The 14061-nt window shown below is 45.4% G+C and overlaps 1 protein-coding gene across 1 annotated transcript; it reads left to right on the forward strand.

The window, feature by feature from the left end:
* The first annotated feature begins 10287 nt into the window (after positions 1-10287).
* H4C2 (H4 clustered histone 2) lies at positions 10288-12117 on the forward strand. Its single transcript, XM_065912531.1, has one exon. It carries the CDS (start codon positions 10310-10312, stop codon positions 10619-10621), a length of 312 nt encoding a protein of 103 aa, XP_065768603.1. The 5' UTR covers positions 10288-10309; the 3' UTR covers positions 10622-12117.
* The last annotated feature ends 1944 nt before the right edge of the window (positions 12118-14061 follow it).

Raw genomic sequence — 14061 nt, forward strand, 5'->3', positions numbered from 1 at the left:
ACATGTTTTCTACTTGAATGCCAACCTTAAACCCAAAGGCTCTTTTCAGAGCCACCCACAACATCAAAAAGAGTTGTACCACAAGGGATAAAGATTACCCCTACTCTCAGAATGCTGTAGCAGAGCGGAACTCCACCCCACCGTCGTCCTCTCCCTACCTCCCGCAGCCAAGTAAACCTTGGAGTTGTGTGAGCTGAGGGTCTAACCGTATTCGCCTTACAGTTAGCTCTCCAGGTATAGTTTTTTGTAATTTGGAATTAGCAAATCCTCCATGTAATGCTCGGTTTGGCACGTTGGCTTCTATAACCCAGCTTGTTTGTTGCGTCAACCAGTTGCCAGAGATGGCGCTGAAAAAAGTTTAAACTGCATTCCTGACTGGGAACAGGATAGAGTACACGTTCTCTTCCTTGCTTAGCCCCCCTCATTTGCATGAAAGATCTGCGCCGCAACACCTCCCCACCCCCCCCTCCAACCCCGCCCCTGCCACAGCTTGTATAGAAAACTGGCAAGTATGATTCCGCTAGGCCCTCACTGCTGTGAAATAAAGTCTTTTCTAATACTCTGGGGCTTCCCTGATAGGTCAGTTGGTCAAGAATCCACCTGGAATGCAGGAGACTCCGGTTCGGTTCCTGGGTCCGGAAGGTCCCCTGGAGCAGGTGTAGGCTACCCACTCCTGTATTCTTGGGCTTCCCTGGTGGTTCAGCTGGTAAAGAATCCACGTGCAATGCGGGTAGACTTGGGTTGGAAAGGTTCCCCTGGAAAAGGGAACGACGACCTATTCCAATATTCTGGCCTGGAGAATTCTGGCCCTGGTCCTACACAGTCCAAGGGGTCGCAAATACTCGGACACGACTGGGCGATTTTCACGTTTCTTGGGCTTCCCTTGTGGTTCAGCTGGTAAAGAATCCGCCTGCAATGCGGGAGACCTGGGCTCAATCCCTGGACTGGGAAGATACCCTAGAGAAGGGAAAGGCTACTCACTCCAGTATTTTGGCCTAAAGAATTCCATGGACTGTATAGTCCGTGGGGTCGCAAAGAGTCCGTCACGACTGAGCAACTGTCACTTTCTGATCCCCGAGTGCATGTTGCTTGTCTTCCTGTGAGCCAAATATCTGCTGTAACACTGCTGCAGCATTTTGGTACATTGGCCGGGAAACCGACAGCCGCGCTGGCCCCTTGTGCCACCGTTGTCGAGAACTGACGGAAGCTCCGCTATCTCTGGCCCCCGCGACGGGAAGGATGGCGCGCCACCAGTGATGTCACTGCACTCCGACCCCGGTCGGGCCCGGTAGTAGCAGGCCGTTGCCGCGTTCAAGCAGACTCCGGGGGAGGATTCAGAAAATTTTGCCAGGGCCAGACGTCTGATGGGGTGAGTGTCCCCGGGGACCCAGGGCTGAGTTCAGGCCCACCTTGACGGAGGAAGGGGAGACTGATCGCCTCCCACAGCATGGAGTGCTGCCCAGGATAGGGAAGTCTCCGTATCATGCGTCTGGTGTGCTAGCGTTGTATGTCTATCTGTGTGAGTGACCGTTCTCCACGGCAATAGCTGTGGAGGCTGAGTGGGTCCTAACCTGCTGTTTCTTGGTGACCTCACACGGCTCAGGGTAGCATCAGGTCCTACGGGACATTGTCCCTCAGTGCGGGCCTGTGAGGGGTTTATTACACTGACAAGGGGAGGAGGATAAACAGGGCTTTATATGCTGACCTGCTATAGCTAAGAGGTACCCAACGCCCCCATAAAGGGAACGGCCAGATTGACGAAAGCGAAAGCATTTTTGTTTGTTGTGGGACACCATTTCAGGGTGAGAACTCACATAATGGGTAGTTCCAATTCAAACTAGAGTGTATGGTTAAAAATAGTAAGGAAGGATTCTCTGGAGATTATGGTGTAATATTGAGTTCTGGAAAATAGCGCACTATGTGCACCCTAGAGTGGCCCTCCTTTGGGGTCAGATGGCCCTCAGAGGGCACCTTAGATGTGCCCACTGACCAAGCAGTGTATAGAGTCATAACTGGAGACCCTGGCCAGCCAGACCAATTCCCATATATTGACCAATGATTGGTTGAAAATTGCTCAGTTGAGGCCTCCATGGGTTCGGTTCTGTGCTACAAGTAAGGGAAAGTGTAAGGTCCTAGTAGCCCAACCAGAAAGAAATGCCCCATACCAGAAGAAAGAGCCACCTATTTTCCAAGGAGAGGCTGAGGACTCACCACCAATAGTGCCACCACCCTATGTGTCAACAGCTCCCCCTCAAGTGGCTGAAGGTCCACGTTTGCCAGATAGCCCACCACCATCTGTTTCGCCTCCTTCTCCTGATGATCCTGAGGTTGTCATACCCCCGTGATCAGGCACCCCGGAACTGATGAGTAGGCACCTCCAATCAGCTCAGGGACCAGCTACCCCAGTGCTACAAATGCACTTAGGAGAGACTTGGGGACCCCAGCGCCTTGCTGCTGATGGAAACCTCAAAGAGGGAGGACCTGTCTTCTACTACCAGCCTTTCTGCATGACCGATCTTCTCAACTGGAAGTTTTTCACCTCCTCATACTCTGAAAAGCCTCAAGTGCTGATCAATCTCCTAGAGTCCATTTTTCAGACCCACTGCCCCACTTGGGCAGACTGCTGGCAGCTGCTCCTCACCTTGTTCAATATGGAGGAGCACCGATGAATCAACAGAGGCAAGAAAATGGTTTCAGGCCAATGTTCCAGGGGGCCAAGTGGACGAAGAAACCTTCCCGGAAGACGAGCCCTGCTGGGCCACTGAAGGAGGAAGAAATAGACTGGAGAGGTATCAACTGGCCATTCTACAGGAAGTAAAAGGGGCTAAGAAGCCCACCAACATGGCTAAAGCCACAGAGGTAATACAGAAGCCAGATGAAAGCCCGGCAGGCTTCTCTAAGAGACTATGTGAGGCCTTCCGGGTCTTCACTCCTCTCGATCCTGAGGCCCCAGAAAACCAAGGGATGGTAAATCCCATGTTCATGGGACAGGCCCAATCAGACATCTGGAGAAAATTACAAAGGTTGGAAGGGTTCATGGACAAAAACACCACAAAATTGCTGGAGATTGCCAATAAAGTCTTTGTCAACCACGACCAACCAGCCCGTTGTGAAGCAGAAAAGAGGATGGAATGGAAAGCTGCATTCCTGGCAGCTACTCTGTCAAAGCCTGCACCCCCGGCAGGATCACCTCATAGGGCAAGGGGCCCAGGTCTGAAGAAGAGAAGCCCTCTAAGCTGTGATCAATGGGCCTATTGTAAAGAAAAAGAACACTGGAAGAATGAATGTCCTGACCACCCTAAAAAGAGAACCAAAGCAGCAGCCCCAGCGAGCTGATATCAACCTGAGCCACCCAGCACTAATCTAATCAGCCTAGCAGAAGCAGAACCCCATTAGAGGGAACCAGGCTCTCTTCAATTGGGCCCCTGAGAGTCCATGGTCAGAGTTAAAGTAGGGGGCCATCCAGTGGACTTTATGGTAGACACAGGTGCTGAGCATTCGGTGGTCACTCAGCAGATAGCCCCTTTTTCAGGAAGAGAGGTCACTATCATCAGGGCTATAGGAGCTCAGACCTGAAGGCCCTTCTGTGGTCCTCAGAGATGCTGATTAGGGGGCTATGAGGTAGTCCATGAATTCCTCTACCTGCCAGACTGCCCAGTTCATTTGATAGGAAGGGATACCCTTGCAAAATGGGAGCCCAAGTTTCCGTTTCTGCTGATGGGTCAGCCCAGCTAAAGTTACCAGAGGGACCCTCCTTGATTATGACTCTCGCTGAAAAGAAGGAAGCGGAATGGTACATGTGCTTTTCCCCTCCAAAAGAGCAGGCCATTCCTCCTGAATTAGAGACTGAGTACCCACTGGTCTGGGCCAAAAAAACTCCTCTGGATCTGGCAAGACATCATGCCCTGTCCTGATTGATCTGAAATTGGGAACCCAGCCTGTAAAACTGCAACAGTACCCAATTCCTCGAGAGGCTCGTCTAGGAGTCCAGGTCCATTTAGACAGGCCGCTCCATCATGCCAGGGTGAAGGCAGCGCATCTGCCAAACAAAGACTGACCCCGTTGGGAGGTGACCCCCGCAACCAAAACAACCCAGTGCGGGTCACCCTCAGGAGGAGAAAGGACAAGCACTGTGTTCTGGAGTCCCGCTAATCCACCCACGACTGGGAGAGTCAGCAACTGGGAAAGATAATTATGCTATTCCTGTCCCCTATATTAGTTCTTTCACTGTGATACTCCGGCACTGTTGCCATCTGCTCCTCTCTGGCTGTGCACCCTTAGCTTTCATTTTTGCCATAGGGTTAATGCGACGGCTCCAGTCAATTGGCATTGGGGTAAAAGGCTTTTACTGGCAGTTTTCTTCCTCTCTTTGGTTAGATGCTTCATCACCATCAACTGCATATAGACCCTAAATATGTGGTATATCCTAATACAAATTTTTGCAACTCACCTCAGTGACGGAAAACTCTTTCACCCTTGGGCCCCAGTGGTGACCCAGATGGCTGTCTTAGCAAATTACACCTAACATCGGGCTTGTTTACTAGAGGACATAAAATATGAAGAGTCGACAGTTGCCCTCCTGGCCTACCCAGCCTCTGTGGAAGACATTATTAATCTGTCTCCTTCCCTAAGCAGATTTCCCCTCCATTTTGTGTAACAAGAGGACAGGGGTAGGAGGTGGGCCTCACCCTCATTGGAAATAAGGAGAGACTAGGAGAGCTTTCCATCCACGGGGCTGTACTAAAGGGGAACTTCTATGTTTTCAAAACAAATACTCAGAAGAAGTTGAAGAAATAGGTTTTCTGAACCCAATAACAATAACACCTTATCCTTTGACCAAACAGATTTACAATGGGAACCCTTTGGTGATGAAGATTATGAGGTATATTATACCCCTGACTGTAGGGGACATAATTTTACACAGGGAGGCTTAGCAAAAAATGCAACTAAATGGTACAATGAGACTTTTGTACCTGTTAACAGTTCTGTACCAGGATCAGGAGAATGTATTGCTATTGACCAAGACACAGGATCCTTACTATTACCAACAGGACCTTAGTCGAGGGCCCCCCTTCACTGATTCAACTGATATTTCAAAACCTAGTATGTCAAAGCCCATCCCATACCCATAATAGCTCTGAGACCAAATATAATCCACTCTGTGCAGATGAATTTTTCTCCAGCAACAGACCAAAGGGCCATAGTGCATATGACAGTTGGGACCCATTCATAAAATCCTGAGACCTGTTTATACAAATTACCTATACTGAGACCTGGATCCAAGGGCCCACTACCAGTGTCTTTCTACTAGGAACCGGGATTAATTTTCTTTGCGGAAACTGGTTGTGGGGAATCCTTCCCTGACGATGGAAAGGTATTTGCCATCCCAAGTTTACAGTTCTAAAATTCACAAGAAATGGCAGTCTCTGGAAACACTGTGAACCTAGGATCCTTTCTAGAGCAAGCATTATCACCTGCAAACCCTCAGCCCAGAGTAAAATGGAATGACTGGGAGGGTCATGCCCATGAACACCCCATCTTGGAAAGACCTGGTGTTGGACACTATATTTCGAGGATTTTTCTGATTTGCAGGAATACCCCTCTAGAAAGATCAGTACTCAAACTAACCATTCTAATACAAGCATCTTGGAAGTCTACAGTGGCAGTGATAGAAGAACAACAAAAAGCCTAGATTCCTGAACTCAGGTAGTACTACAAAACTGCTGGGGACTAGCAACGATTACAGCACAACAAGGGGGATTGTGCCTCATGCTCAATGAGGCCTGTGGCTTTTATGGAAATACCTCAGCTAAGGAAGAAAGCCTATCGGTCCTCAAAAGAAACATTAAGTTAATTGATGACCTAAAGGCTCAGGTAGGGAAAGGAAGTCCAACTTGCTGTCCTCAACCTTTAGTTCACTCTGGGCTTAGATATGTCCCTTAATGGGTCCCAGTTCTGATGCTCCTTTTAGCCCTCTTGCTAGGTCCTTGTATTCTCAATGCAATAACCCATTTTATTTCTTCTCGCTTAGAAACCATAAAGCTCCAAATGATGATGAGGACTTACCACTGTACAACAATAGAGGATTCCATCGGGGAACCTTGAGGAGAGTCTATGCCCCTGTTCCAACAGGAAGTAGCCAGAGCGGTCATCACCCCTGTACCCTTAGGGTTCCCTGTTGAGTATTTAAGGCAGATGATCCCTAAGTCGGCTAAAGCAGCTTGAGGATCAACAGGAGGGAATAAGAAGGAAAATTCAGCAAATCTTCCATGTAATGCTCTGTTTAGCATGTTAATGCTTTTGTAACCCAGCTTGTTTATTGCATCAACCAACCACCAGAGATGGAACCAAAAGAAGATAGATAGATTAAACTGCAGACCCAACTGAGAACACATGACAGCTTACGCTTGCTCATCCTTGATTGGATGAGAAGAAGGTGTTCCTAAGAAACACCTCAGTTTCATGGAAGTTCTGCCCCGCCCCATAGCTTGTGTGTATAGAAGACAGGCAAACCCTGAGTCAGGTGCTCAGCCTTTGGAGGTGACTCCGCTGGGCCTTGTCTGCCTGTCTGTTAATTGCTCAGTCTGGTCCAACTCTTTGTGACCCCATCGACTGTAGCCCACCTGGCTCCTCAGTCCACAGAATTTTCTAGGCAAGAATACTGGAGTAGGTTGCCATTTCCTTCACGGGTAGATCTTCCTGAGCTAGGGATTGAACCTGGGCCTCCTGCACTGCAGCCAGATTCTTTACCATCTGAACCACCAGGGGAGCCCCGGATCAGTGTAAAATGAACAGTCTTTTCTGATACTCCGAGTACATGTTGCTTTCTCTTGCAGTGAGCCAAATGTCTACTGTAAGGCTGCTGTAACAAACCTACTTGGAAGTACCCCATGTAATTGCACTTTTTCCTGCCCCGTTGCTTTTGTCTCTTCTAGCAATTACTTGCTGTAGTTTTTCAGGATTTTAACCACTTGACCCAAGGATTTTAAACGTGTCCATTACTGTCTTAGTATCTGATAGAGGATGGACAATGGCTGTTCTTTCTCCTCCCAGCCAAGGAACATGGATTTGACTTTAAGTCTTTAATTTACTTGAGCCCCTCAAGAAAACAACTGCAGTATCTAGGGGGAAAAGGTTAGCACCATTTTAGAATTCATAACCTTGTTAATCTTTTTAAGGTATACTCTGCAAGTCAGCAGCATTTTGATGCTAGTTTACCTGAGTTCAGATGCCAGCTTTACTACTTTTTCATTTGGCATTACTTGCACAGATTCTGCTCATTTTAGAAGTTAAAATTCAGCAGACATTTAAAAATTAAACAAGAAAATCAAATTTGTGGAAGAAAATTTACTGAACACTTTGGACGGCATTTTTATATGATTGCATTAAACATCTGTTATATTAGGCAAGTGATTAAGGTGGGGCTGGAGACAAATGGGGATGTTTAATGTATAGATTATATCTTTTTAATGACTGTTGCAAGGTCTTCAGTGAAAAAGAGTTTTTCCTTCCCAGGTGCAGAGTGATGTTACACCACAAGCTGAAGTTTACAGCTAATGCTGTTGGGAGTCTAAAATTTGGGTTTGTTATAAAGACTATCAAAGAAGAGGAAGAGGAAGTCAAGGTCAGGGTAAATTTTTCAGACTTCAAATTTAGTGGTAGCCTTTTCAGTTGTTTAGTAGATGTAAGTCACTGTTCAATGAGTGTTTTCAGGAGATTTAACGCAACAGTGGGAAGCTGGTATGGAGATTTGAAAGGCACCCCAGACTTGGCTGCAGGAAAGCTAGAAGTCTGAGACTGTCCATGTACCTTAGGAGAGGGCACAAAGGAACATATTTGGACCATCACATTTAACATGTCACATATGCCAAAACAGAATGAGTTGATGTCTTGTACTTTGTTAGATGCCATCAGTCAGTTCAGTCCAGTCACTCAGTCATGTCCGACTCTTTGCAACCCCATGGACTGCAGCAGGCCCGGCTTCCCTGTCCATAACCAACTCCTGGAGCTTTTGTGCTCTTTCAAAAAAAAGTCCTCACTAATATATACATATGGTTGTGGCTAATACTGTGTTGGAAGGAAAAATGAGACTTCAGGGTAATATTTCAAGTCACAGTTCAGTTCAGTCGCTCAGTCATGTCTGACTCTTTGTGACCCCATGGACTGCAGCACGCAAGGCTTCCCTGTCCATCACCAATTCCCGGAGCCTACTCAAGCTCATGTCCATCGCATCAGTGATGCCATCCAACCATCTAACCCTCTGTTGTCCCCTTCTCCTCCTACCTTCAATCTTTCCCAGCATCAGGGTCTTTTTCAATGAGTCAGTTCTTCGCATCAGGTGGCTAAGTCTAGACATGTTCTTTAAGAAGTAATACGAATTGAAAACAATCATATTTATATACAACTTCTCTCAGCCTATCTCTGTTCTAACGCTTTATTTACAATGGCTAAATTAAATCCTTATTAGAGTTACATCATTATTATCATTACGCAGTGTTAGAGATGTAGAAAACAACGGTAAGTTTATATGGTCACACAGCTCATAACCTGTAGGGAAGGTTAAATAATTTTCCCTCTACCCTTCTGAGTTCTTAGCTGAGAACCCCTGAAATAAAAGGTTAACAAGAGAAAAACAAACAGAAGTAACACATAGCCCTTATGTATACGTGGGAGTTATCTAGGGAAAAATGAGTAACTCCTGAAGATAGCTTAAAATTCCAACTTAAATATTATCTTAAGGAAAATGAGTGAGAAGTGGTATGTAAGCCTAATAGGGGTGAGTAAATGATTTTTAGGAAAGATGAATGGGCCCTTAAGAGAATAGATGGGGAGAAACAATAGGGATAAAATAAGATTATATTTAAAGCAGCATAATAAAGTTTCTAGACATAAAATTCTCTCTCTGCTCATTGGGGCCACTACCCTTCTTTAGTGTACCTTGTACACATTATAGCAGTACATTGACCAGATCTCCTTAAAAGCCATATGAATACCTGCTTGACTGAAAAAAGCAATTTTCTCCTGGTACCAACACAGTACCTTCTTAGAAGATAACACTCCTTTCTCAATCCTGTAAGGGACTGCAAAGCCCCACTACTCACCTTATACATGCGGGTCTGGACTATGTAGTCTGTCAGTAGTAACTTGAAGATATAACTCTTTGTCTTAAGAATATACTGTTTTAAACTCTAACAAACAGAACAGTCCTCAGAGCTTTCTGAAAGACTGTCTCTCAGGTGATAATCCTTGGGTTGGCTCTAATAAAGTTCCATTTTCTTTCTCAGATTGACCGTTTTCATGGACAATAGTTTGTGACAAGGTTTGTGTGGGTGTGGTAAAGGTGTCCTTTTCTCTAGTAAGTGTCACTCTTCCCTAGTTAGTGAAACTCTTTGGGGAGGGATTTATTGAGTTCTTTTTGTCTGTCTTTAGGTAGATAATGGGAGTTCAGAGAAATCCTCTTATCCATTTGCTGTTTTTCTGCTACAGCTCAAAATAATCAACATACTTACAGGAGAGGGAAAATAACTTTCCCTCTACCCTTCTAAATTCTTGGCTGAGACCCACTGTATAAAGGGTAGGTTAACATGAGAAAAACAGTTTAATTGAGTAAAACTCTGCAAGTTTGTCCAAGACCCCACTTTAAATATCTTCAACTAAAGACAAAAGAAGTAGGAGGGAGCTAGTTATGAGAGGTTACCAGGAAAGCAAACAAGAGTAAGGTTATTACACAGAATTAAGTCCAGTGTGTTCTCACTGATGAGATTCTCTGGTGATCCAGTTATCGTATCTTCCTGGTACAGAGAGAAAGATATCAATTGAAATTCCCTTTATAAATGTAAGTGTCCCTCTCAAAAGAATAAATTCTCACAAAAAAGAAAAAGTAAATTCTACTCTATGTCTGGTAATAAAAAAAAACAAACAGCTCAAAAATAGCATATGAAGGGTGAGCGTCATATTCTGCTACCATTCACAACTAAGGCACCTTCTCCTGAATGAGAAAGTACAGTATTTGCAAAAAAAAAAACCATAACCCTTACTAATATTCTCAGTCGAAAATATAGACTCAGATTCAAAGACCAAAGGGAGCAAAACAATCCAGAGTAAAATTTAACATATGCATTATACTAGGTTCTCTCCCTCTCACAGACACTGGATCCAGAAAGGGGCGGAGCCAAGGGAGTGGCTTCAGAGCGTCTTTTCCCGCCCGCGCTTTCAGTTCTCAATGAGGTCCGACTACAGCTTATAATTACTCTTAACCAAGCAGCAATACCACTGCTGTATCGCACACGCTTGCAACAGTTCAAGTAGCATGTCTGGACGTGGGAAAGGCGGCAAAGGCCTTGGGAAGGGAGGCGCTAAGCGCCACCGCAAGGTTCTGCGGGACAATATCCAGGGTATCACCAAGCCCGCCATCCGTCGCCTGGCTCGTCGCGGTGGTGTGAAGCGCATCTCCGGGCTTATCTACGAGGAGACCCGCGGGGTGCTGAAGGTGTTCTTGGAGAATGTGATCCGGGACGCGGTCACCTACACGGAGCACGCCAAGCGCAAGACTGTTACCGCCATGGACGTGGTCTACGCGCTCAAGCGCCAGGGCCGCACCCTCTATGGCTTCGGCGGCTAAAGTTTCATCCAGTACGTTTATTTAAAGGCCCTTTTCAGGGCCGCCCACTCCCTCTCGGAAAGGGCTGTGCTCAATGGGTACTTGGATTAGAAATGTATTCTCTCCTTTAATGCTAAAGTAGTTTTTCCGTGCGGGTTCTCTACCATAACATCATCCAGTCGTTGTTCATGTGTGAAGAGTAGCGGTGCCTTCGGTCAATAGGGCAGTAAAATTCTGTCTGGCTTAGTATGCGGCGAAAGTCGCGGTGCACAACAAGCCCCAGCGTGGGAGGGATCCTGCCTACCCCCAAGTCGTCTGTAAAAGGACTGTCAATTATAAGTCAAGGTTTCATCGAAGAGGCAAAACTCCTGGGTGTGCATGTGTGTTGTGTGTGTGCTCAGTCGCGGCCGACTCCTGGACTGTAGCTTGCCAGGCTCCTCCTCGGTCCTTTGGATTTTCCAGGCAAGAATACTGGAGTGGGTTTCCATTTCCTACTCCAGGGGACCTTCTCAATTCGATCGAACCCGCGTCTCGCGTCTCCAGGATTGGCAGGCGGCTTTTTTTCCACTGCATCACCTGGGAAGCCCAAAGTATTTAATAAACATTTGTGCAAATTGCCAGAAACTACCGGGGTGCTGCTGGTCGCTGACAAGCCAGATGAATTAAATACGCTGCAGGAAAGACCCTGGGTGTTCTTAATGTTTGCAGTGAGCGACGCTGGGTTCTGCGCTCTGATCTCTGCAGCCCCACCACCTCGTTGTCCTCCTCCGGGTCACGCCTCAAACCTTCGCCTCCGGTACCTCTCAAGTTTGAGGCATCCATCATGCTGACTGCAGTGATCCTTCGTAAAGCCAGTGGTCTTGGTTTTTAAAGTGCCTTGGCATTGCTGATTTTCATCCTCAGGCTGGAGGCCTCTGGCTAAGCAGTTTATAAATTCCAATTTACTATATTCTGTTTTGAACCCTTAGGCCTCTAGCAGGGCCTTTGAGATTGTAGGCAGATGCTCCCTCCTTTGTGGTAAGGTGACTCTTAAATGGCTCTCTTGTACTTTCAGCTTCATTCCAGCTCGTCTCTCTCTGTACTCTGCTGTAAGTTATACTTTAAAATGAAACTTTCAAACATGACAATATGGTTACAAGTCTTTTTTGACGTGTGCTCAAATTGATAAACCAGCCGACTTGACTGAATAATCAGTCTCCTTGATTTTTTGTTTGAGACGTGTATTGATGACTGCTCTAGGAAACACTGCTGTCTCGTTATTCTGCTAACACCTGTCTTGATCCTGGAGGAGATACTGACTAGGCAGTTGAGAAAGCGAGGTTCTTAATTTCAGGTGAGACTTCTGGACTAGAGAAAAAAACTGAACTCATCAACATATAAATGGTCAGACTGGATGAGAGCACTAAGAACTTAAACATGTTTTATAGCGGCATGTTGTTTGTAAATGAGTGGAAGCAATAGAAATTGTCATCAAAACAGACCACATAAAATACCTATATCCATAAAATGGTGTCTTAGTTCAGGCTGATACAATAAAAATACCATGGACCGTGTGCTTTAACAACAAATATTTCTCAGAGTTCTGGAGACTGAAGTCCAGCATCAAGGTGCTGGGCAGATTCAGGCAGATCGGGTGTGTGATGAGGACCCATTTCCTACTTCATAGCCTACTGTCTTCCTACTGTCTTCACGTGGCAGAGTTCAATGAATGCAGGCATGAATGTTCTACACAAGGACACAGGCCCTCTCCCACTCTCAGGCCCACCATAGTGCTGCCATGATTGATTCCTTATCTATAATTCTGACTTTTCACTGCCTGAATCAATCAGCATGACAGGTTTTCTCTGTCTCTTAGGAATGATGCAGGAGTGGTATATCAAGCAGCATTATCTTCGTTCTGAACAAGGACTTCAGGAGTGTTATGTCTGAGAAAGACCTAACCTTTTTACCCAGGCAGTGGATATGACTAAAATGAGTATGATACAATCTACAAGGTTTATGAACTAAAAATAGGCCAACCACAAAAGAAGGTGATCTATGGAGCAGCCACACTTGCCTTCAGTGTAGGAAATCTGTATCCACATATTTTATTACATATCTGAATGGAGGACAGGAAATTCTAATTTGCTTACTGGTATACCCCTACCCCAATGCTTAAACAATAGCTGGCACTTACACAAAATCAACACATATGTCCTGAAGGGCACCAGAATTACATTACTCTCCTAAACAGGCCCATTTTTGCTCCTCTAGTCATCCAAAATGCAGCTTTGAACCCTCCCCATTGTCAGTTTAAATTAAGTCAAGCTAGGTAATTATATCATTCCCCTCCAAGTCTTGGAGGACAGTTATCAGGTGGGAAAGAAACTGAAAAAATTAGGGGAAACACTAGAACTAACATACTGAGGCTGAAATCAGACAGCCCTCTATAAAAATGACACAGAAAAGAACTCAGTGATAGAGGCATTTGTGAATACCTATTAGATGGAAATACTGTTTCTGTACTAGCCAACCTCAAGTAAATTCACGTCCCTTCAACTGAGTTCTAATGTCTGATATGCTACTGGAACATATAATTGTACTAGAGATTTTCTTGTTTAAAACTTTCTGTGGCTACGACAGACCAAGCATAGACCAAGGAGGCCATACTTTAGCAAGACCAACAGACCAACAGGCCTACCCTACAAACTTCATCTCCTGCTACCCTGCCTGGAGATTATATATATATAATAAGCTTGAGATATAATCTACATACCATAAAATTTCATCCACATATTTTAGTGTACAAGCAATAAACTTTAGTATATTTGCTTAGTTGTACAACCATCACTAGTTTAATTTTAGAATATTTCAATCACCCTAATTTCCATTTCTCTGTGATAGAAGGCAAAAATATGGCTTACTACCGAGCGCTGTGTTGACACCGAAATATAAGGAAGCGCGTTTTCTTCATAACTTCTTCTGAACTAAATGCCTGGGTTTCCTTGCTGTCTGAATCCGGCTTCTTTTGCACACCATTTCAGATTAGTTTTTTAATCGAGACAAATCACCCCACTAGTGGCGGTAATTTCAGTACTGTTTTCAGGACATGAGACTCAGATGTCTGTTTAATAACCCGTAAAAAAGATTTACTAAACCTGGCCTTTGCCTTTTCTCGATTTCCCACCCCCTATTTATGTCGCCGCGGTAAAGCACAGACCACCAGTTCTGATAGCCTGACACTTATGGGTGGGGCTTGGCGATCTGAAGTTTTTTAGTTTTCCACTTATAGTAATCTTCGCCGCTACCATGAGGGCGAATGATTCTGTACGTATATGCACTTTACTAAACCCCGCAATGTTTTCTAGTTCAGGGCTAGTGTCCCATATCCACTATAGCATTGAAATACTTCTTGGCTAGTAGTTACAGCTTTTTTTGAGTGGTTTTGGGTGGCCCTGAAAAGGGCCTTTAGATTGAAATCA

This window comes from Muntiacus reevesi, chromosome 20 (assembly GCF_963930625.1).
Source record: "Muntiacus reevesi chromosome 20, mMunRee1.1, whole genome shotgun sequence".
NCBI lineage: Eukaryota > Metazoa > Chordata > Mammalia > Artiodactyla > Cervidae > Muntiacus > Muntiacus reevesi.